The following is a 24,021-nucleotide window of genomic DNA, read 5'->3' as shown; positions in this document are numbered from 1 at the left end:
CATTTCCACATTCCACAGCATTTCAGTCTTTTCATTCGCCACTGTTTCAGTTCCAAGTGGAGACAATTCGGGGACAATCCTAAAAGTTCACTGCAAAAAAAAGAAACCAGAGCTTTGGAGGACTTGCCTCTCCCAACCTGCGAGAAAATGTAAAGACATGATTCCAAGTGAAATTGGCGATGTATATTAAAACACAATATCACCAAACAATCGTTTTATTTCACTTTCTCGTATATGTATGCATGTGTGTGTGTAGTGTGGGTATGTATCGAGATAAATCATTTGTTAATGTTAATGTTAAGTTTGTAATGTTTTAGTATCGAGTGCTGAAATGTGAAATTCTATAAATTAAAATAAGTATGAATAATATACGAGTAGTTTTTCTTTACTTTTTTTCATTTCGATGAATAAATAGCTACATATATAAATAGTTTAGTTTATTGGCTGTTTTTATATCATTCCTTTAATCTCTTCTTTATTGTTGTTGTTGTTTAAAAGTATTATTCCAGCTCTGCCTATTCTCCCTTTCTCTCTCTCTCTCTCTCTCTCTCCCTCTCCCTTTTGGCCACTTTTTATCTCTGGGGAAATTTGATAAATATGTTTCAAGGTGATTAGAACGTTGATTCTTTTCTAAAATCTCTAAGATATTAGTTTGTTTGCACTCGTCTGTTCTGTGTATGTGTGTGTGTCTACGTCTATCTCCTCTACATCTCTAAATATCTCTTTCTCTCTCGATCTGTTTGGTTGTGCCTCTAGTTCTTATCTATGTTGTATGTTTGCCTCTTGCTCTCGTTTTTCTTGGATCATATTAAATATGTATGGATCGATCTTGTGTTTATGTTTTTAGTTGCATAGAATTTTGTTTGTTTTTTGTTTGTTTTATTAACATAAATTTCAAAAAATAATGTTTTATAGACGTTTTTGGATATTCGATATGCATTTGTTGTTTTCCTGTTTTACAATCGGCTTGAAGATGTACGTCCTTATAGCATACATCGAGATATACAATATATATAATTTGCGAAAAATTATAATATGTTCATTTTTGTTTTTTGTTTTGTTTTGTTTTGTTTTGTTTTGTTTTGAAGTTACCTTTACGAGTGTAGTATAATAATAAATCTATGTTTATTAATATTATTATTATTAAAATTTATCAATTATTATATGATCTCTGGCTGGGCTACGGGCCGCTCTTGTATACGGCACATAGGAGACCTTTGAGTGGGTGGGGTGGGGGGGGTTATCGGGTTTACAAATCGGTCTCGCCATAGAGAGCTGTGCTGAACGACATGTAGTCCAGGGCGCCGGGTACGCCATTGGGTCCTTTGTATGGTGGCATACGCTGGATGCAGTATTCGGCCTGATCTGGAGGCAATTCGCGGCGCAGCTCATCGGGCAATATATATGGCTATAGGTGGGATAAACAGATGTTTTTATCATTATTATTATTAGCTTTTTGATTGGATCAGTTGTTAGATCTCTCTCACCTTGTCGGCTGCCAGGATTCTGAATGAATCAATGACTTGTTCGGCAGTGTCGGTGTCGGTGCTCTCGCGGGTCATGAAGTCAAGGAAAGCATCAAAGTGGACGTAGCCGGTGTTGTTGGGATCGACAACAGCGAGAATGCGCTGGAAGTCCATGTCACCCTGGCGATCCTTGCCGATCGAGTAGCCCAGCGAGACGAGGCAAGATTTGAACTCCTCGGGCGACAGACGGCCGGTGCGATTCTTGTCAAAGTGATTGAAACTGGAACGGAACTCGTTCAGCTGCTCCTGACTGATGCCCTTGGAGTCGCGTGTCAGTATCTGGTTCTCCACCTCGTTGATGTTTCGATTGATCGAGGTGAGCAGTTGCTCCCAGCCGACGCGCAGCGTCTCCATCGTGTAGTTCGTGTAGCGGTTCTCAAAGATCATCGACTCCTGCACGGCCTGGTGGATCTTCTCCAGCTCCTCAATGTTTGGCTTGTATGCGTACACCGCCTGCTCGTACTCCTTGAGGCGATGCAGCTGATCCTCCAGCGAGCCCTGCATTCCCATGCCTATCGCTGTGACGGCATCCATCTGACGCTCGATCCAAGGACCGACCACATTGGCCTTCTCGGCAAACTGGCGACGGAGCATCTCGTTGTTCTGCTGCTTGCGCAGCTCGTTGGCCAGCGTCTGGTCACGCTGTGGCACCAATTGGCGGACATCGGTCCACTTGCGTGTCATGTCGTGGGCGGTCAGAGTGGTATAGGGATTCTCCAGGCCACCGGGTATCTGGTGCTGCTTGACAATCGACTCAACCTCACGGACCAGGTTCACAATCAGATTGAACTCTTTGTCGGCCTCGCCGAGTGTCGCCTTGAACTGATCGTGCGCCTGGATCAGGCCCTGAATCTCCTCCATGGTGTGCACTATGAACATATCCACCAAATCCTCGCGTGTGCCGTCCAACCAGTTATTGAATGGCGCCGCACGCTTCGCAAACTCCAAATGCAAGATGTCGATCTTCTCCAGAATGCGCTCCGCCTCATCCAATGCAGTGCGACGGCGCTGAGTGAGTGCACCCAAGCGATCCCACTGGTCGCAAATGCGCTGGCAACGCGCATTCACCGACACACAGTCGTGGTACTCCAGAGTGCTTCAAGATCAAAGACAGAAGGAGAAACCGGATGTTAAGTGATAATTACAGACGTTTCTTCTTACAACTGAAACTGTGTATCAATGAAGATCATTGCAGGATTGAAATGATATTTAATAAAGTGTTGATACAACTGGAAAATTGATGATCTGTGATCTGATGAAATCTATATGATCTTACGATCATTTATGATCATATCTCTGACATAATGATGATCATTGCAAGATTAAAATGATATTGAATAGTGTATTAATACACCTGCCAAATCGATGATCTATAATCTGTGATCTATGATCCATGATCTATGATCTGATGAAAGCTATATGATCATACGATCATATTAAATCATATCTCTGACATAATGATGATCATTGCATGATCTAGATAATATTTTATGATCTGATGAAAGCCATATGACGATCATTGCCAGATTAAAATAAAGTGTAAAATACACCTGCCATATCTATGATCTATAATCTGTGATCTATGATCGATGATCTATGATCTGATGAAAACTATATGATCATACAAACATATATGATCATATCCCTGACATAATGATGATCATTGCATGATCTAGATGATATTTTATGATCTGATGAAAGCCATATGATCGTACAACCAAATATGAGCATATCTCTGACATAATGATGATTATTGCAAGATTAAAATAAAGTGTATAGTACACCTGCCAAATCTATGATCTATAATCTGTGATCTATGATCGATGATCTATGATCTGATGAAAGCTATATGATCGTACACATAACCTAACCTCACACTTTGCGTTGTTGCCCAGCAGATCGAGCGTCGAGGCAAGCATTAAAAAAATAATTATAATTGGATATACAATTGATAGAGATTCACTGGGGAAGGAGGTTTAGGAAATGGGAATGCCAGAGGTGAGAGCTCAACTCACTTCAGCTCCTGGGCAATGGCGGCAATTTGTTCGACGCGATCTTGGTGGGCAGCCAGATCAGACTCAAAGGCTTCGTGTTTCTTCTTGAGGGCCTTTAGCTCGTTCAGCTTGCATTGACGGAAGTCCTGGGACTGTAGCATCTCCTCCTTGCCACGTGTCCAATCTTCATGGGCATCGGCCTACATTTTAATGAATCATTATTGAGATCGGTTTAGATCAGATTGAGCGATTGAACGTTTGGGGGTGTCCTACCTTATGCTTGAACTTCTGGGCCAAATGTTCGAGACGCTCCAGGCGCATGGTCTCAGCCAGTAGCCATTCCTCAAACGCCTTCTCGGCGAGCTCCAGGCCCTTCCATGAATTTGAGATGTCAGACACTGTCTTGCCCTCGGTGGGCAAGTAGGCTGGACGGTTGGACAGACGCAGTTTCGTCTGCAGCGTGTTAAAGTTTGTTTCGAGTTTTGCTTTCTGCTCAACACGTGGTGGCTTGTGCTTGCGACGGTACGTGCGGTACTCCTCGAGCTTCTTCTGTACTCCGGCCAACGAGTTATCCGCCTGACGGGAGTTGAGCCACGGCATCGTGCGACGAATCCATTCCAGCAGCTAAACCGGCGAGTTAAGAGCAAAAGTAATCATTAGGCTGAGTCAACATTGATAACGAGTGATCGCGTAACGAGTTATCAGTTACAGAGAGTGATCATTTATCGTAATTTCGTGTGATCATTTCAACTATTAATTGTTTGATCGAGTGATCCTATGACACGAGTGATCATTTGCCGATTGATCGTTAGAACAAGTAATCGTTAGAACGAGTGATCATTAACGAGTGATCTTTTCGAAGATTGATGGCTAAAACGAGTAATCATTAAAACAATTGCTCGTTAGAACGAGTGATTATTAACGAGTGATCATTACTAGTGATCATTTGAACGATTAATCGCTAGATCGCATAATCATTTACAACGAGTGATCTTTTGGAAGATTAATGGCTAGAACGAGTAATCATTGAAACAATTGCTCGTTAGAACGAGTGATCATTAATTTCGAGGAATCATTGAAACGATAGATCATTTATAGCGAGTGATCGTCAGAACGAGTAATCGTTAAAGTACTTGATCGTCAGAATGAGTAATCGGTAAAAAGAGTGTTCAATTATAATTCAAACGATTGATCGATAGAACAGTTGATCACTAGAACGAGTGAACGTTACAACTATTGATAATTTATAACGATTGATCACTAGATGGAGTGCTTATATATTGTAGTATACTTACATCGCTGGCCAGACGCTCGTACTCCTCCATAAGACGCTCATTCTCCTGGTTAACCTTGAGCACCTTGCAAATACGGTTTGCCGCCGTTTCCGCCTGCCGATTGTGAAGTTGAAAATGTCGTTAGAAAACACTTTTGATACGCCCAGCCAACTACTCTGAGTGTGGATAGATTCACGAGAAATCAACTCAGATTTGGAAAGCACAAACAAGACGAACGAACGAACAGCAAAACAATTAACTGCACAAAACAAAGCAAGAATCCAATTGGAACGGCAAGACAAGGCGCGTTAGTTGAAAGAAAAAGCCCATTATTCAAGCAGGCGCAAGCAGTGTTCCAAGCTCTCAAGGATCGACCCGGAACTCAAGGATCGGCACTCTCACTTGCCATAACGCGAATCCTTTTCGCACAGTCGACAGTGTAACGGAATTTTAGTGTGTGTGTGTGTGTGTGTGAGTCTGCATGCGTATGTGTGTGTGTGTGTGTGTGTGTTCGGACAAAATGTCTTGATATGAGAATGTGAGCAAAACAATCGATGAACTAACTCTAGAAAAAGGGAGATCTTAAAAAGAAAACCCCAAACGAAGTCTGCTTGCAACAAATAGTACCCAAACTGGTAGATGAGATGGCAAAGAGAGGGGGTGGTGGAAGGGGGGTATATGATATGGAGGGTGTGTGTATAACAGACCTTTTGGGCGCCACTAAAACAGTGATAATACGATGATACATAGGTCATGACCGCTCTTTCATCGGGCAATGCAGTATTCTGCAAATCTGTATGATCGGTGGTTGTGGTGGTGTTGGTGGTATTGGTGGTTGTGTTGGTGATCGTGACGGTATTGGTGTTGTTGTTGTTGTTGTAACATTGTCGTTATCATTTTGTTGGGAATTGTAGTAGTAGTAGTAGTAGCAGTTATTGTTGTTGCAGCAGAGTATTGTTGTTGTTGTTGTTGTTGATGATGAGCACATTGGCGAGAAGTGGAGCGAGCGAGCGAGCGAGAGCGAGAGAGAAAGAAAGAGAGAGAGAAAAAAGCAACAAAACATACAAAATTGAATTATTTATCGGTTAGTCTTCACTCAGGCATTTCAACAATGGCAAAAACACTCAATATACAAAATATATATGAATATACAGTTGTCTCTGGATATAGTCAATTAAATGTCTTTTTTTTTTACAGTTTTCAGTTTGTTTACTACATAAAAGTTGTCATTTTTTGTTTAAAATTTTTTATTTCAATTATTTGAATAGAAGTAGAGTTTATTGAAAGAATTCAAATGTTACAGTCTATGTTATCTTCTGCTTACTATTCAGATTAGAGCAAATTAATATGTGGAAGTGTTCATATGTATATCGGATGTTCTCTATATCCAGATACGTCTGTCTGTCTATGTTTTTGTGCAGTAATTTCTCTGTGGCATTGTCAGTAACTACGTTTATGCCATGAACTTCACAATTTCATTACTTGATTTACTTAAAATTTGACAACTTAATGCATATCTGCATGAATATTTCTTAATTTCACAGCATAAACTTGAAAACTGAAGAAACTTTTTTAGAATTTTAAGAATAATTCGTGACACTGTACAAACATAGTATTTATATATCTGTCATAACTGTATTCTATAGATTATGTCTCATATTGAGAGAGTTAGTAGCTTAATAATCATAACTTAAGGCATGCCTAGAGATTAGTGCACTTGAACGAACTCAAAATACGCTTCAAAACTTCTTTTTCAAAACTCTTTTCTTTTTTTTAAGCATGGTTTGAGTTCGTTGTGCTACATACATACATAAATACATATAGATACATGTGTATCTATAAAAATACATGGGTAGAACATAACATAACAGAGTAACGGTTAAGATAACACTTGGTTTTAAGGTCAAATGCAATTAGATGCGAGTTTGCATTCAGATTTGGGTTTGGATTTGGATTAAGTGCAACATGCAGCGAGATTCGGCGGATGACACGATCGATGGTATTAAGGAGTCGGCGAATGACAGAGAGTGTTTGTATGTGTGTGTGTGTGAGAGAGAGAGGAAGTAATAGAGAATGAAAATCAAGGGAGCTTTTTACACAGACGGAGCACACACAAGTCCGTGCTGTAGGGGCGCTGTGTAAGCTTTGAAAGCTCACCAATACCAATGCGCCATGCGCAATCTCTCGTATTAGTATGGGAATGTGTTAGTCAATCGCATTAGTAGCAAACTGTATAATAAATACATATGTACATACTCATTATAAATGTGTATATGTATATATATATGTTTGTATACAGATATTTGTATTAGCTGCAGCTGGAATTTTGCGAATGCACAGCAATAATGCGAATAACAATATATATGCATATGTATAAAGAAGAAGCGCAATTTTTGGAGGCTTTTTTTTTTTTTTTTTTTGGGGTTTTTGCGTTTTTTGCACATTTTCCAAAAAACAAACTGCAATATATATAGAACGAGAAATGGAATATATATCATATTTAAGTGTATCGTTGTGAAGTTTAGTCACATTGTAATTATTCGGGACGTAGGTGTATTGTCTTGTGGGTTCGGGTACATGCGTCACATTTCCAACCTGTTGGGCTCCCTGGAAGGCGTGATAGTAGCAGGAGACGTACGTCATGATGGCACGTTCATCCGGTTTTGGAGTGTTGATTAAATCTGTTGTGCGTTATCGTTATCGTTATCGATAATTGATAGTTGATCATCGATATCGGTATCGATGTTGTGATCGTGGTCGTTGATGGTGCACAATATTTATAATTTGCAAGAGAGAATTAAACCATAATCATTAATAGAACTATATAACCCTAATCTAATTTAATAGCTCATTAATAATTCTCTAAGTATGTATATCAGCTATCTAAGCTTATTCAATAGATGGCGAAATACTAGTAGCTAAAATACATACCATCTGGATCCAACATCCTTGGAATATCAAGATATTTCTCAGCAACATCGAAGGCAGTGTTTAGATTCTCCAACGGATTGTCTTTGGATAGCTTGGCATAGTCGATCAGATCTGGGCGATGACGATGGATGAGCGCACAGAAGGCCAGACCGTCCTACAAGAGATCGATCACAAAATGCATTAAATGGTTAGTTAGTTCCAATTTATTGGAATTCTTCACTTGCCTTGAAGGACAGATGGAAGTTCTGTACGTTGACGTTCTTGTAGGGCGCCGTCTTGCGCTGGCACCACAACAGCAGACCCTCCTTGGCAGTCATCTCCTCGACAGAGATGTCCTGGATGGCGAAACGCAAGATGATGGTCCAGATCATGCCCAGCGTCATTTTGAGATTGCCATCGACGATCTCCTCGGCGCCAATCGACACCAGATGCACACCTTTCGATGCAATAAAGTCCAGCGCCTTGTTCACGTTGGCGATTTTGTGGAAACGCATCTTGCCGCGATCGGGCTTGGGCAGCGTCTCCCCAGAGATCACCTCCAACAGCAGCATCAACTTGAGGCCATTGCGGAAGTCCTCCTCGATGTTGTCGATGCCGGTACCGGCTTTACGCAAATGACTGTTACACCACGCGGTAAATGTCTATTCAAAAATGGGAAATAGGAATTGCGGAAAATGTACAAATTACAAGTTCGATAACAATTATTATCAATAAATTACTGTCTATCACCTATGTTTATAACTGATTAGCACTTCACTTTCTGCATTCATCACGAAATTTTTCAACATCAGAATTTTGATATGGGTATCACAAAATATTAATCATACATTGTGTGATACCTGAAATATAAATTTGTAGCAAGCTGATTTGTATAAAACAGATATCGACTAATTAGTAATTAATTAATTACTGATCCCTCAAAAGCGAGCTTACGATTACTTATGGAAATTACCTGCTGAATCCAATTTCTATAAATTACTTACAAAATGTTCAGCAAGAATATTTTTTCTGTTCTTTCTTTATATTAAAGGAGATTTGAGATATTTCTAAAATATTCTATTTATCAAAAGTGTAACTTAAAAAGAACAAATCCAGCACAAAAGGATTTTCGTGTAACAATTTGTTAAATTTTGAAAAAATAACGAAAGTTTGCCAAAAGAGAGAGAGAGAGAAAGGAAAAACATTTTAGACAGCTCAAATTTTTCGACGGTTAGAAAGAATCCCCCACAGTGGAAAGCTTAGTCCAAGCTCTTTTTGGTTATGACTTGGGCCGGTCTGGCAAGGCTGCAGCTGTGACTGCGAAAGCAACGGCGGCGGTGACGGCGACAGAGACTGCGGCTGACAGTTGCAGTTATTTTTCACCGAATGGGGACAGACAGCAAGAACAAAGAGAAAACAAGAAAAGACAATGTGTATGTTAGTGTAAATATGTTCATACATATGTATGTATATAAACCAGTTTTTTTTTGCACACACTTCATTATTTTGGAGTTGCCGTCGTCGCCGCTGTCTGCGTTTTTGGTGCTTGTAAATTTACAGCTTTAATACGAGTACAATATTCATTGTGTTTGTTGGGCACACACACACACACACACAAAATGGCACGCCCACACGCCCACAAAATGCAGCTGGAAATAGTCTAGTACGAGTGTGTGTGTGTGTGTCATTTAAATTAGCATCAAAAGAGAATTCGATTAATGTCTGAATGAGCAGTGAAAGAGAAGCGCTCATTGATAGAATGCATCATCGATATATGTATGTACATACATATTATTAGATAGATATATCGATATGCATAACAAAAGGCTACCGCTACGAAAATCGTCACAGGGATGGATGATCGCGTTGCCGCGTCGCATCTTTCACTTGCTGAGCTGGGAAAATGATATTAGAAGAAAAATAATGGGAGCAAGCCGGCTGCTTTATTGGCCACTTAGCTGCTTACAGTTATATGCGTGCGTGAGACAATGGGACACAGAGTCTCACCGAAGAAGTTGGTAGCTATCAAACCAAGTTAAGATTGGATGCTGTCTGCCGTCTGTCGTTGTGGTAGCTGTCGCACTGTTGCTCTGTCGCTTTGTCGCTATGTGGCTGCTAACAGTAAGGCGAGCTTAGAAGAGCAAATGGAAAACGGAAAACAGAAAACAGCTAAAGAACAAGAAATGCAACTGTTAATGCAAATCGGTGTTAGTCTGTCTGTGAGTGTGAATGTGTTTGTGCGTGATCGTCTGTGTCTGTGGGACGATCAAAACGGGCGCTGGGGACAGATTACCTCTGCAATACATTACCCACACAAGCCAATAAACACAAACACACAAACAATAACACGTTCAACTAGGCCAGCAGCGCAGTAGAAAGAGAGCAATATATGTATGTATGTACACATATGTATGCTGTAAAAGGGGGAAGTGGGGGAAAGGGGATGTAGTAAGCTGCAGTGTCAGTGCGTTGCCAAACGAGTCGTTGGCAACGCTTACCGCTAGTTAGCCAAGTATGTATACATACATACAATACATAAATATGTATGCGTGTGTGTGTGTATTCAGCTAACTTGGCCTAAGTGCCTGCCGCATTCCGTCGTCAACCCGTTTGTTTTTCCTCTTCTTCTTCTTCTCATTATTATTTAGTAGTCCAAGTCGAGCTGTGCATGATTACCGTTATCAGGCACTGGTTTGGTTAGTCCGTTCTACAGCCTGTTGCATGTGGCCTGTGGCCCGTTGCCTGTTCTTGAGCATGATGATCTCTTTGCCGCTGCGATTGAGCAATCGAATCGAGCATTTGCCACTCAACGCAATGCGCACGCGCCAAAAGCAAAAGACAAAAACAAAAGAAAACACACCAAAATCAAATAAAACGCCGACGACGTTGGGAGCTTTTGAAAAAGCTCTAAGCGATGCGCACTCGCTCTCGCACACACCATTTTTAGCTGAATGTAATTTGAGCGGCATCATAGCATGGACTCATTCGCACACAACCAAAGCGGACAGACAGATAAAACAGACAGACAGACAGACAGTCGGCGTAATGGGGTGAAGAGCAAAAGAGTGGCGAAAGAGAGAGAGAGAGAGAGAGAGGATGCTTTGGCAAATCGATAATACCGATCAATATCACAAATGTGTGACACTTGTTGAAACAATCGCATAGCGCATATTGCATATGATTTGCTTTTCGAGTTGACTGCTAAATGTTTCGTTAAGTCATTGTCTATTGCAATCCTGCCAGCTGGCAAATGTCTAACACCTGAGATACATACGCACACACCGACCTCTGTACATACGCTGCAAAGTGGATGACGCATAGACAGTTGAATCACACAAACACACACAGGCAGAGACAGACAGACAGACAGACAGAGAGAGAGAGAGTGAGAGTGAGAGTGTGAGCAAAAGATTCATCAACAACAAAAACGGCCTACGCCTACATCTACACCTGCACACACAGCAGCTGCCCCTCACTACTCACCACCCACCACGACCCCTTACTTTCCATCACATTCCACCTCACCTCACCTCACCTCACAGTGTTGTTCACACAGTCATCAGCCTTCCATTTTGGCCAACGTAAACACACAAAACAGCAACACCAACAACATTAACATTAATAATAACAATAACAACAACAATAACAACAATTTGTTGCTTTCATTATTTCAACTGCTGCGTCTTTTATAATGACGAGACGAAATTCTCTTGTGCGGTAATTTACGATTACGAAATTTATATATAGATCAAGTATATGAGATATGTACATATATATGTGCCAGTCTATATGTATACAGTTAGTCAAGAAAGTATTTTGACTAAATCAAAAATTTACACATACTCTTGCAAAAAATTTAGATTTTTATTTTACTTCTTTTTTAGTTATTGTTTTAGTTATGTATGAATATGGTTCAGAAAAAGAAATAAGTTGCAGTGAATTAAACTATTTTTAAAAATGAAAAAACAAATATATTAATTTTTGTGTTGTCAAAACACTTTCTTGACTAATTGTTTGTGTGTGTCAAGCTCAAAAATCAAATTGTTTCAAATCAGCAACAACAACAATCTCCTCTTTTTTTTTGGTTTTTGGCCAGGAGCAAATTGTGGCATTGCAGGTGCATGTATTGATGTGTGTGTGTGTGTGTGTGTTGCACTGCTTCGTTATATTGCTGGCTATTTATAATTGTAAATTGCTGCCGCTTCCGATTCCCTCCATCCCACTGTGTCCATATGTATGTCCACTATTAGGCGGCGTGTCAAAACCACAACCTTGCACTAAATTTTCTGTTTTTTTTTTTTGTAAAGCAATTTTTAGAATTATGCATATTGAAATACATCTGTCAATCTTCTTCTTGTTATTGTTACAAACTGTACGAAGAAGCAGAAGAATTGCTGGCTAATAAACAACGTTGAATCATTTGATGCGCTTCATTTGCGCCAAAAGAATGAAAAACAAAAAAAAAAGCAATAAAAAACCCGAAAAAATAAAGAAGCAAAAAAAACATTTGCCAATTTGGCAACTGAAACTTGTTTCACATTGTGAGCTGATTAAAAAAACAGAGTTAAAAGGGGTGAGTAAAAGGGTGGGGTAGGAGGAGGGGGAGGAAGGGGTGACCCACTGATTGAAATGCTTATCAAAAACACAACGGGAATAAAAACAGAGTTGTAGCCTTCAGTTTTCCCATTTGCAGCTGGGAAGCTGTCTGGCAGATAAAATAGTTTCTATTGAGTCATATATGTATCTAACAATCTATCAATTGAACAACTATTTATACAGTGGCAGCTTGTTATTGTTATTGTTGCTGTTGTAAGTTAACGGCTGCCGCTTCCGCTGAAAACAGAACAAACAGCAAAGCAAGCAGGTGAGAGAGAGAGAGAGAGATAGAGAGAGAGATAGAGAGAGAGGAGAGTATTTAGTCAGAGGGGGAAAGCGGGAGCAACATAATTGAATGGAACATTGTGTAGAGAACCTTCAGTAGAGGTTGGGTGGGGTTGTGGGTGGGTTCTCTATCGATAGACATGGCCTTAACTTCTCTTGTCATGTACTTGACAAAACTATTCTGACAAAAACGAACAGATATTAAAAACAAATATATGTAGTGTGCGACAGAAATTGAGGTTTCCAGTGATAAATGATTGTGTCGAACGATACGGATTCTTGATGCCAAGGCAGTGTCAGCAATGTCAGGCAGCACCACCAACCACCAACCACCGCCATCGTCATCATCATCATCATCACGAACAACAACAACAGCAACAGCAAAATCACTTATTTTTGTTCAACATATTTCAAACATTTAACAAAAAAAAAAAAAAACCATGAAACGAATCTATTTTTAAAGTGCGCGCTGAGCTTTCGGCTGCCTCGCACAAATATTGAAACATAATCGAAGAAACAAATATATATATAAAATGTATATATATTTATATGTATATATATATATTTATATGTGTTCATATGTGTATATAATCTATACATATATGTCAGCTATATCTATAAACTAGAGATACAAAAATATAAATCTTTTATCTTGTGTATTTAATACGCGTGGAGATTCTTCTTTAGCTCGACCGATCTGACTATAGATAATAATCGATAGTCCGATTTGGATAATCCGACAGATTGATAACATCGATAATAAATATCAATTGTAATGAAATAAATGAAAGAGTGCGTAGGAACACTTACCTTCTTCTGTTGCTTCTCCCACGCCGGGTCGAGCAATCCCTCGCGCTCCCATTCCTCCTCCTGCTCCATGTAGCCATCTCCGTACTCCATGGAGATACCGTTCTCCATCATCATTTTGTGGCTGTTTGGTTAGGTGCAGTTGCTGGTGGTGCAGTTGCTGTCGCTGCTGTCGATGGGTTGCACTTTTCTTTATTACTTTGTTTAATTTATAACTATTTTTTTTGTTTTCTTGATATATTTTGTTTTTGTTTTGGTTTCAACAGTTGCAATTGCTGGTTGGCAGTTTTTTTTTTATTTTATTTTATGTGTGTATGTGTGTGAGTTTCGAAATCTGATTCAATATTTCTGCTAACTGCTTAATCTGATTATTCTCATCAATTTGGTTTTCGATTTCTAAAATCGATCGTTGTGGTTTGTTTGCTTAAATTTTTGAATTAGAGTCGTGATCGTGTTCGAAGTTTTAGTTCAAGTTGGGCGGGAATAAAAATTGGGTTAAGAAATACTAAATTGTTGTTCTTTTGATTCGTTTTTGGCTTGAAAACAACAAAAACAATAAAGAAAAGCACATACTACGTATGTAGGGGAAGTTCGTTCGCAAATGATCCTTAAAATTTAATCTGTAATATGCAAGAGAAAGAGAAAGAAAGAGAGACAGGAAGAGAGAAGAAGAGCCAGATATTTAGATAGAGATACTAATGGAAGATTGATAAACGGAAACGAAAACGTAAACGTAATTGAAAACGAAAAACAGAAGCAGAATAAACGAAAAGCATACTCGTACCATAGACTGACTCAAAGGGTCTAAATTTGCACCATAGGTGGGTGGTGGTATATTGGTGTGTGCCTGTTGGTTCGTATTGTGTTTTTTAACAATTTGCAATTTCGTAAGCGGTTTATTATTTCTTTCGTTTTAGTAAAGTTACAGCTTGTAAATGCGATGAATGTGCATTTTCGATCTCGATAAATAATTTGTGTACAAAATGTATAGATATGTATTTATATATAGGTAAATAAATATAAAAGAAATACCGCAAAAGTAAAAAAAAAGTGAGGGGTTACCGTGTGATCGGTGGGACGGCAAGACGTTTGCTATAAACGCAAAAAAAAAAAGAAGAAAAACGTTGTATAACACGATAATTTGCTACTTAATTATTTTGTTCACATTTGCTTTTTCTTGTTCGCTCGTTTCATTTCATTACGTTTCATATCGTTTCATTTCAATCCGTTTCGTATTGGTATCGTTTTAAAAATAGTATGTTTTGAAAATTTTATTTTCGGCGTCAACGTCAACGCATGTGCCGTTGTTCCGAATGGGCCGGGACGTGTTAACGGGGCTTTCGGGTGGTAGGTTGGATTGTGGATGTAGTACATATTTGAAATAATTTTGAAAATGCTCGCTTGTTCAATGGTACACACACACACACACACACACACACACACGGAGGCAGACACATAACTTGTGTATATGTATGTATATATGTTGAGTAAGTTTTTAGACTTTGATTCAGATTGGGATTCAGATTCGAGTACGAATGTGAATGTTATATGTATATATGGGGTATATATGCTATATAATTGGGTTCGTTCCGTTTTAAAGTATTTAACACAGATATAGAAACAACTTTTTTACTCTATTTTTTTTTTTGACATTTTAGAATATATATCTACATATAAATATATATCTATATATAAATACATATATATTTTTATATGTGTTCTGATATATATATATCAATATGTACATATATATACCCATCTCTCTTTCTCTCACACACACACACATCACATTCGAAATTCGTACGTTGAAAAAGCTTCATTTCATAGCAATGTATGTATTGATATATTATATGAATATATATACATTTATATGTTTATGTGTTTATATATTTAGGTAAGTATTTATGTATTTTTTAACGAGTCTCAACCAACAAAAAAAATTATAGTTTTTTTTTTTGAGTTTGTATACCAAAATATAAAAAAAATTGTAAAAAAAAAAGGGTAATATTGAACCAACAACAACAACAAAAACAACAAAACAATATGTGAATACAATTGGAGGAAATATCTACGTTTGTCGCTTGCAAAGAGAAAGACCCGCTCGCGTTGATAGCCAACTCAAAACTGATGTCGCGCCAGCAAAAACTGAATATCGTACGTGTGCGTCGACCCAGAAGTGGCAGCAGCAGCAGCAACAGTCGAAGAAAACTGTGCAGCAGCCGTCGCAGCTACAGCAACAACAACAACAAATGCACGACGACAACGACGACGACGACGAAGACGACAACAACGATCGCCTCTCGTCGCCGTCGTATAAACACGAAGATCTCACGATCGAGCGCACACCCACACACACACACACACAACTGCACAGATACACATGCATACAGTGGGAGTGGGTGGCAGCAGTCAGCAAGGCAAAGGCAACAACGAAAAGCAACAACAACAACAATGGCAAACGCAAAGCAAAGAAGAAAGTATGAATTCGGCCAAAAACAGTGCTTTATTGTTGTTGTTGTTGTGTCTCAGTGATGCTGTGTGTGAGTGCATGTTTATGTGTGTGTGTGTGTGTGTGTGTGTCTGGCATGCGATGAGACTCTCAGTAGTAAGACCCGATAATTATCGATATGTACGAATGCAAAGAGTACAACAACAGGTAGAAGCTGTTAGCAAAAAGCCGTTAGCTCTTGGAAATGCAACAGCAACAAAAAAAAGGAAAGAAGAAGAAAAGAAAAAAGAAGAAACGGAACGCACACAATAAAAGCCGAATCAGCATCTGCATCTGCAGCTGAATGAACAACCCTGTCTTTGTGTGTATGCGTGCGTGCATGCGTGCATATGTGTGTGTGTGTGGAACAACAACTTGTTGTTTGCTGCTGATGGCTGATGGTCAATGCGTATCTGTCAGTACGGGTATGTCCGTTTCTCCGTCCGTCCGTCCGTCAGTCTGTGATTTCGGGGTCGGACTGTCGCATCATACGCCCCCGCATAGCTACAAAAATAGCAAATTGTTAATTTCGCTTCGAAAACTCTTTTCCAATACACACACACACACACACACATACTAAGGTGGCGGGGGTGGGAAGCACATGATTTTTATTGGCATGCCACTTGGTTTTTCCGTGCAAAACTACTCTGAATGCCGCATATTACTATATATATAATACATATGTACGTGTTTATACGTACATACAGTAAGTCAAGTAATTGTATTGACAAAATATAAAATTCACATATTTTATTTGTGAATAAACAATAATTTTCAAAGTTTTTTTTTTTTTTTAATATTTTGTATATTATTATTATTTCCTATAGTTCTTTAAAAAAGTTAAAAAATAAAGAACGAGCAACATTGGACCTACAAATTTTTTGAAAATAATAAATCAAAAATATGAATTTTTATTTTGTCAAAGTCATATCTTGATTAACTGTATACATACATATGTGAACATAAATATATGTATGTACAAAAATATATGTAAATGTATATAGCCAGGTTATTTATGAAATTGATTAAATATTTTATAGCGCTAACGCAATTCTAAATACAAATCAAGATTCAAATGCTTTAAACACACACATTCATATGCACATACATATACACATACACATTTGCCTAAGGATTTGCGAGCTTTTGTTCTAAGAAAGAGTGAATTCACTCTTTAAATGATGAACCAAGAGTTCAAGCAAAGGAAAAGCTCTCCAAAAAAAAAAAAAAAAAGCGTTACATTCAACCTCCAGATAAGAAATGCTAAGGCCAGAAGAAAAAGAAGAAGAGGCACCAGGGGCAGGGTATTACGTGGTCGCAATGCTCCCGATCGCCAGTGCCAACAAAAAATCATTTATTTTTGGCCCATAATGTGCGTCGTCAGCGGCAATTCTTGTTCTTTTTTCGAAAACAGTATCTATTTTTAACCGTTTTGTGCGTTAATACCATATTTCTGAAAATATGTATTTAGACGCAAAAATCATACATAAATTTAATACAAATTGAAAGAAATGCCCTCCACATACTTGTACATAAATACACGCATATTTATGTATGTATATATGTATGTATACGCCGAGTGAAATGCAGACACACTTTCTAAGGAAGCCAGAAAGAAGCAGCTCCCAATTCCGTTGGGGACATCTCATCTCAAATCAAATACAGTAAACGCAACTTTATTGTAATACATTTTCGTTTTCATCACAAATGCACGAAATAATTCAGCACGACATTTGATTAACTTTTACGAAGGTTCTTATGCGAAAAACACTTTTTTTAAACTAATTGAAATTTGATAAGCCACAATTGTCTTAATTCTTTTCATTCAGTTTTAATAATAACAAATCATTGAATCGAATTTGATGGCATACGTATATGTATATTACAGTGTGGTTTTAGTAAAAATAAATCAAAAGAAAACATTTAATAATATGTATTACAGTGGTCCATTAAAATTTCGAAATCTTTTAGATATTAGAGAAATCATTTTGAATGCAATCCGCTTTAATAAGAACCTTTAATTTAAATTTCAGAAAGAATTTTGGTTCTTTTATATTCGCCACTTATAAATAACAAAAAATATTAAAAATGTTGCTTATATTTTGACATCTAAATTTAAATAAATCATAAACTTTTCATTTAATGCGAAACAATAAACACTTTCAACAGCTAGAATCATTTTCGAGCGGGAAAAACAATTTTCAAAGAACTTGCATTGTAATATTTTCTAAATAAAGTCCTTTAGACAAAATAACTAAAGTGGTTGACATTAGTGAGCGTCTACCGTACGTGGTGCATATCCAATCGTTATGGGGACAATTGGGGTCTTTGGACAAGGACAAATACTCAAGGCAAAATTAACACACACTCAACAATTGGAGCACCTTGTATATACATACATATATATATCTATATCTATATATGTAGATATATATATATTCGTGTGTATCTACACACATATTTTCGAACACTATGCAGATACGTATATAGTATATTAATTCGCATGTATTTTATAACTTGTGGATACAATTATTTTAAGAAATAATTACAATTTTTGTTTATTACATATTTAGTTATATATATACATCTATTTATGTATGTATGCTACGGCTTTACACATACATATAACTATGTTGGTATTATTACTTTTATTTTTTTATCGTTTACATAGGAATAAACGCAGAGAGGGCATCATCTCATCTTAAGGAAAACATTTTCTAGATCGCAATTATTTAAAAAAAAAATATATATATATATAATATTGTATATTCATATACATATATATATATATATAAAAAAACAATTACATATTTATAATGTAGTATTATCATATTAAATAGTATTCATGTTACAAATTAAAAGGAGTGGTGGAGTTGGAGAGGTGACAAGGATGACAACGGGGTGTTTCGAGGAGAAATGCAAGTAAACTCAATCACAATGAAACAATCAATCGATCCCGATCTAATCGATCATCGATCACTGATCATTCTATCGATACATTCAACAACTCTAATGCTCGTCCAGATGAGACTCATTCGGGCTTTAGTATCAAGCCCGGCGGTGGCTGTGACTCCAGCTGCTCGATAAACAGCTCCTCCAGCGGCCGATCGCTGATGATTCGGAAGAAGAACAGGTGATCCAGACACTTGAGACTGATGGAGCGCAGTGCGGGCAATCGTAGCAGCAGCTGAGCAAAGCGACCATCATCCCCCGGATGCTCCACTCGGCAGTGCTCGTCGAGGCAGGCGTACACCTTCTCTCGGCATAGTTCGATGTCGGCACGGTTCTTGATACCGCGTATATCTGGATTGTACAGTATGATCGCCTTCAGGCAGGACAACTCGCGCCTGTCCAGATTCAGACGCTTCATCTTAACACTCAGCTCGGACAGGATGCGATCAAAGATGGCATGAACGCCGGCCTTGATGGCACTGTTGCGATGATATGAGAAGCTCTGGTTGAGAAACAGCTGCTGTGGCTGCAGCACCGGCGATCGACGCTCAAAGGCGCTGTCATGCCCCATCCCGGACAGCGCATCGTCCAGTGAGACAATGCTGCACCAAGCCACGTTCGCAATGAGCAGCTCGTTCCAAGCGGCCTTCAGCAGTATCACCTGATCATCCAGCGGCAGCTGTGCAAAATGGGGCATCAATCGTGCATACTCGACCATCTGGTAGAGCTGTTTGTTCACCACCTGACACAGTGCTGAAACGGCGCCCTTGTAGTCCGGCTGCACCGTCGAGTTGGGACCGACGCGCAGAAATGACAGTGCCCTGTCGCCGCTGTGCGCCTCCGCCCGCTGCTCGGCGTCCAGGAGCCGCTCAATGGTAAAGTCGCGGGACACGCTGTTGGGCATAAAATCATCGGATGCACTATTGGCGCCAATGTTGCCGCTTCCGCCACCGCCACCGGCACCACTCACACCACCACCAGTTGCAGCACCGCCAGCTGCATTCAAGCGACCAGTGGAGGTGCGTGCACCGCGCTGTCGCTCCTCTTGAACCGCCTCCCGTTTCATGCCGCAGGAGAGGCACTTCTGGTAGCGACAGTATTGGCAGCGATTGCGCTGCCTCTTGTCAATGATGCAGTTGCGATTCTCGCGGCACGCATATGTGAGATCCTTGCGCACCGTGCGCTTGAAGAAGCCCTTGCAGCCCTCGCAGCTGTAGACGCCATAATGCTTGCCACTGGCCCGATCCCCACAGATGGAGCACAAATGCTTTGACCCGCTCAACGGATGATTTGGCGGATATTGTTGTTGCTGTGCGGCCGGCGCCTGCGCCCCCATTTGATTCTGATTCTGGTTCTGATTGTTGTTATTGCCGCCGCCTGGCAGCACATTAACCATGTTCATCGCCTGCAGAAAGGGACCTGGACTCTCAGCCTTGGGGGAGAAGCTGCTGTTGTTGCTGTCATTTAACTGCGATATATCCGGCTTGACCTCCTCTTTAATGGGCCCCAGACGGAATCCAGCGTCCGGATCACAATTATCCATATCGTTGCTGTTCTTCTTCTTCCTCTTCTTGTTGCTGTTCTTGTTGTCACTATACGGCTGTGTGCGTATGTGTATGTGTGTGTCTCTTGCCGACTTTCCCCACTGCAGTTTCACTTTGTCGTCAACAGGAACGCCACCGTGTCTGAGTCGCAGCGGAGTCTATTGTAAGCTTACAATCCAAAATTGTTAGCTGCATAAATTGCAGTTAAAGCATTTACATAACTTTGCTATGGTTTTGCTCCTTTTCTTAGCCAGCTCTTAATCGAAAATCTTATTGGCTCTTCTCCACAAAAAAAAAAAAACAAGAATTAGTGTAGACAGGCTTTCTGACTAATGATTAAATACTTTTCGCGTCGACATTTTTTTCTCAACAAAGACAAAGTTCACCACAGCAACTTCAATTCACCAGCAGCCGGCCAGTGTTGTCCAGTGTTCGTAAGTTGTAGCTGTTGCTTTTGCTGCACGCAAACACAAAACACAAATGCACTAAACATTGGCAAAAGCAATCGACTGATTGTTTTTGCATTGGCAGCGTTTTGTTTAACAAATGCGAATTAAATATGCGCGTTTTGCATTTTTGCGAGTGCAACAACCCTGTGTAAAGCAGACCACCACCAACAGAGTTCTCACCACAACAGCAAGCACAACACAAGGCAACTCTGTGTCTGTCGCAATACAATTTTTGTTGTACTTGCAAACTCACAAACACAAACACACAAATACATACCCAAGCAAGCGCGCCGAGCAGACGCAAACACACACAGACAGCAGCGACCCTCCTTGCAATTATGGTACGGCATATGCAAAAATACGAATACATACATGTAAACATATGTCTGTATGCACACAGACAGACATGCTTACATACATATGAACAAAGCGCCAATTCTCCGGCTCCGGCCTCGGCCCAAATAATCGACAAGGCAACAAACCAACAACAAATACTATATGCGAGGCCTTTATAATTTTTATTTATGCCAACAGCAAACAACTTATTTAGTCCACATTTAAATCAAAGTTGAACTAAAATTAAATGGGATATTGATGAATGGTAAATGCACAATGCAACTTACACTTGCATGCGCACTTGTTTGATTTCACGCAACGACGCTACGGTTGTTTATCACTTTTGACACTATCCTTACGCACACGCACATTCACACATACACCGATTGATGAAAAACAATTGATAGAAGCGTTTGTTTAATTGTAATTATCTTTACCGAACTGATCTGCCGTCCAATTCAAACGCACCAATGCTGACAACTTAGCTATTTTATAGCTAGTTCTAGCTATTTTCAGAGCTTGTTTGCTAGACAAATTTCAAAATTGCTATTAGCTGGAAACCTGGCTATTTTAAATACATTTTCAGCTAAGTTTTGCTATTAATATTTTTGGTAAGACTGTGAAAAAGTGCCCACAAAAATAAATTTAGATGCTTTCCAGCCAGAAACAGCTTTTGCTTCCCCTAAAATCTTGGCAACACTGGTGTGGAAACACTGTTTTGGCCAAGGTTTGCCACCCTGCAACATTTTCCGATCTGGCAACATGCTTTGGGAACAATGCCATTTACTAGATGTTGTGGTATATTTTATTACTCCTCATTAGCAATTTGCTCCTCACTATAAAAAAGAAACAAAAAGCCCTAAATTTGCCTTACAAAATACGATTGTTGCCTTAATTTACATATTGTTATCGAAATATCGGCAAATAGTGCCCGCACAATAATGGGGAATTTTACTTTTATTAATATAAGCTCATCCTGACCCTAAGCTAATGAATGGGTTTTATTGAAGTTATAGCATATTTATGGGTAATCTTAATTGTAACGCAATAATAAAAAAGTTAATGTATATGGATTTTTAAAATAGAATTGTAAATGGTATTATTTACAAAAAATGCTGACCCATTCTCTCAATGTAATATCTTATACAATAATAGTGCAGTCATATGTATTTATATGTAAATCCATTAAAACTATATTATTTATTAGTCCGAATCGCTTGATGAATCATTGAACAGATTGGTCGTTAACTTCTTCAACGTTAATTTATTGATGCGCTCGTTTAAATACTTAATCTCGTCGCGGTAAAGGGCTGCCTCATAGAGCATGTTCTCGAACTCGCTCGATTGGCTTTGGCCTTGAGTCAGATTTTGACACTGAACGGGATCTTCAAAGTTCAAATATATTGGAATATATTCGGCACTTGTACTTCGACAAATGGGACATTGTTCTGAGCTGCACACAGAGTTAAAGAATTTATTGATTTGATTCGATGATAATATTTATGTTTTTTACTTACTTCTTTTTCCAGCGTTTTAGACACTTCCAGTGAAAGACGTGACCGCAAGAGCCGACACAGATGTTATCCACTGACTTATAGGACTCCAAGCAGATGATACAGTGCACTTGACTAATATTACTGCCAATTAAACTCGTAGATGCTTCCTCTAAACAACATGCTTCACTAATGTTGTTGCTGCTATTGCTGCTGCTTCTTCTGCTACTGTTTTCACCACTACTCATTGTGCTGTTCCAACTGCCGCACATTCTAATAATGAGATTTTAGTGCGCCGTAGAAGCTGCCAGCTCATACATCCTAAAGTGCAGTGCTTATCAGCACGTTTGTCACCCGTTCCGCTCCGCTTGCAGTCGCCAAATCTTTGTAGTCGTATCAATATAAACATTCAACTTGTTTATGGTATAATACAGTTAGTCCAGTAATTGCTTTGATAAAGAAATAAATTCACATATTTTCTGCAATCCTTAAAAGTTCGGTTCGGGTTCAATAAACGGACTCTTAAAATTATTTATTTCGCGATCACGGACCGAATAGATATTAATGATTCGGTTCGAAACTAAATTAATTACATAAACTACATATTTTTCTAGTATTGAGCAAATATTTCAGACTTTGAATCAAAATCATAAAATAATAATAAGTATTTAAATAAAGAATCTTATTTTTCTGATATTGTTTTCATTCCTTATTCACACTTTGGCATATTTGTAGGTCATTTATTACGGTCGTTCATCAAAAATATGTGAATTTTTAGTTTTGATAAAATAATTACTTGACTAACTGTAAAAATATATATTCTATTCTTGCACATGCATGTGTATGCGTTCATACATATACTGATCGTTGGGCGTGTGGAATTTTGCTTGCCAAATGTCTCTCTCGTTCTCTTTATTATAATCATTTAATATAACCAAACAAACGCATACCTATGCAAGTTCTATGCGTATATACTGACAATAACAAAGACCCATTCTTCTTATTATCTTGCCGATCTGATATATGGGTCCTTTGGATCGGCATAACAATGTAGATACTAACTTTCTTAGCTTTAACACAACATAAAACTGTGCTTATACCATTAAAAAACAACGATATTGATAACAATTGATAACAATAAGTCAATAAAACTACGAAATGTCACTAAATTTGCAGACTTGAAAATTCGACTGGAGCCACTAAGTTTTATATCGAAACCACTGTATTATCGATTAATCGATTGCAGTGCTCATAAATGAAATTTTTAAAATGATTTTTTTTTTGATAAATCGGTGATGTAATTTCTAACTGTAACGGGCATACGTTTCTTATTCTTGTATTGCTTTAATGATAAAAAATAGATAAGC

The 24,021-nt window shown here is 38.8% G+C and overlaps 3 protein-coding genes across 7 annotated transcripts; all 3 read right to left on the bottom strand.

The window, feature by feature from the left end:
- Positions 1-161: 161 nt before the first annotated feature.
- On the bottom strand, positions 162-15,589 carry LOC117794284 (alpha-actinin, sarcomeric). 5 transcript variants are annotated; one of them, XM_034634882.1, is made up of 10 exons: positions 15,465-15,589; positions 13,396-13,561; positions 7,950-8,366; positions 7,726-7,879; positions 7,324-7,475; positions 4,816-4,908; positions 3,794-4,144; positions 3,542-3,720; positions 1,488-2,622; positions 162-1,408 (listed from the first exon to the last, which is right to left on the bottom strand). In XM_034634882.1, exons 2-10 carry the CDS (start codon positions 13,507-13,509, stop codon positions 1,250-1,252), a joined length of 2,754 nt encoding a protein of 917 aa, XP_034490773.1. In that variant the 5' UTR covers positions 13,510-13,561; positions 15,465-15,589; the 3' UTR covers positions 162-1,249. The 5 variants fall into 5 exon arrangements, with proteins under 5 accessions (XP_034490773.1, XP_034490774.1, XP_034490775.1 ...); XM_034634883.1 differs by having other exon boundaries at positions 13,396-13,558; positions 15,465-15,580; XM_034634884.1 differs by lacking the exon at positions 15,465-15,589 and having other exon boundaries at positions 7,390-7,475.
- Positions 15,590-18,365: 2,776 nt separating this feature from the next.
- Positions 18,366-20,814, bottom strand: LOC117794297 (protein ultraspiracle). The gene has a single exon (XM_034634902.1). It carries the CDS (start codon positions 20,373-20,375, stop codon positions 18,912-18,914), a length of 1,464 nt encoding a protein of 487 aa, XP_034490793.1. The 5' UTR covers positions 20,376-20,814; the 3' UTR covers positions 18,366-18,911.
- Positions 20,815-22,144: 1,330 nt separating this feature from the next.
- Positions 22,145-23,824, bottom strand: LOC117794307 (E3 ubiquitin-protein ligase RNF185-like). The gene is made up of 3 exons (XM_034634914.1): positions 23,512-23,824; positions 22,679-23,037; positions 22,145-22,614 (listed from the first exon to the last, which is right to left on the bottom strand). The coding sequence occupies exons 2-3, from the start codon at positions 22,924-22,926 to the stop codon at positions 22,365-22,367; spliced, it is 498 nt and encodes a 165-aa protein (XP_034490805.1). The 5' UTR covers positions 22,927-23,037; positions 23,512-23,824; the 3' UTR covers positions 22,145-22,364.
- Positions 23,825-24,021: the final 197 nt, after the last annotated feature.

The sequence above is a fragment of the Drosophila innubila genome, chromosome X (assembly GCF_004354385.1).
Source record: "Drosophila innubila isolate TH190305 chromosome X, UK_Dinn_1.0, whole genome shotgun sequence".
In the NCBI taxonomy this organism is placed as follows: Eukaryota; Metazoa; Arthropoda; class Insecta; order Diptera; family Drosophilidae; genus Drosophila; species Drosophila innubila.
Note: the sequence above shows the minus strand (reverse complement) of the source record. Positions and strands in the feature narration are given on the sequence as shown.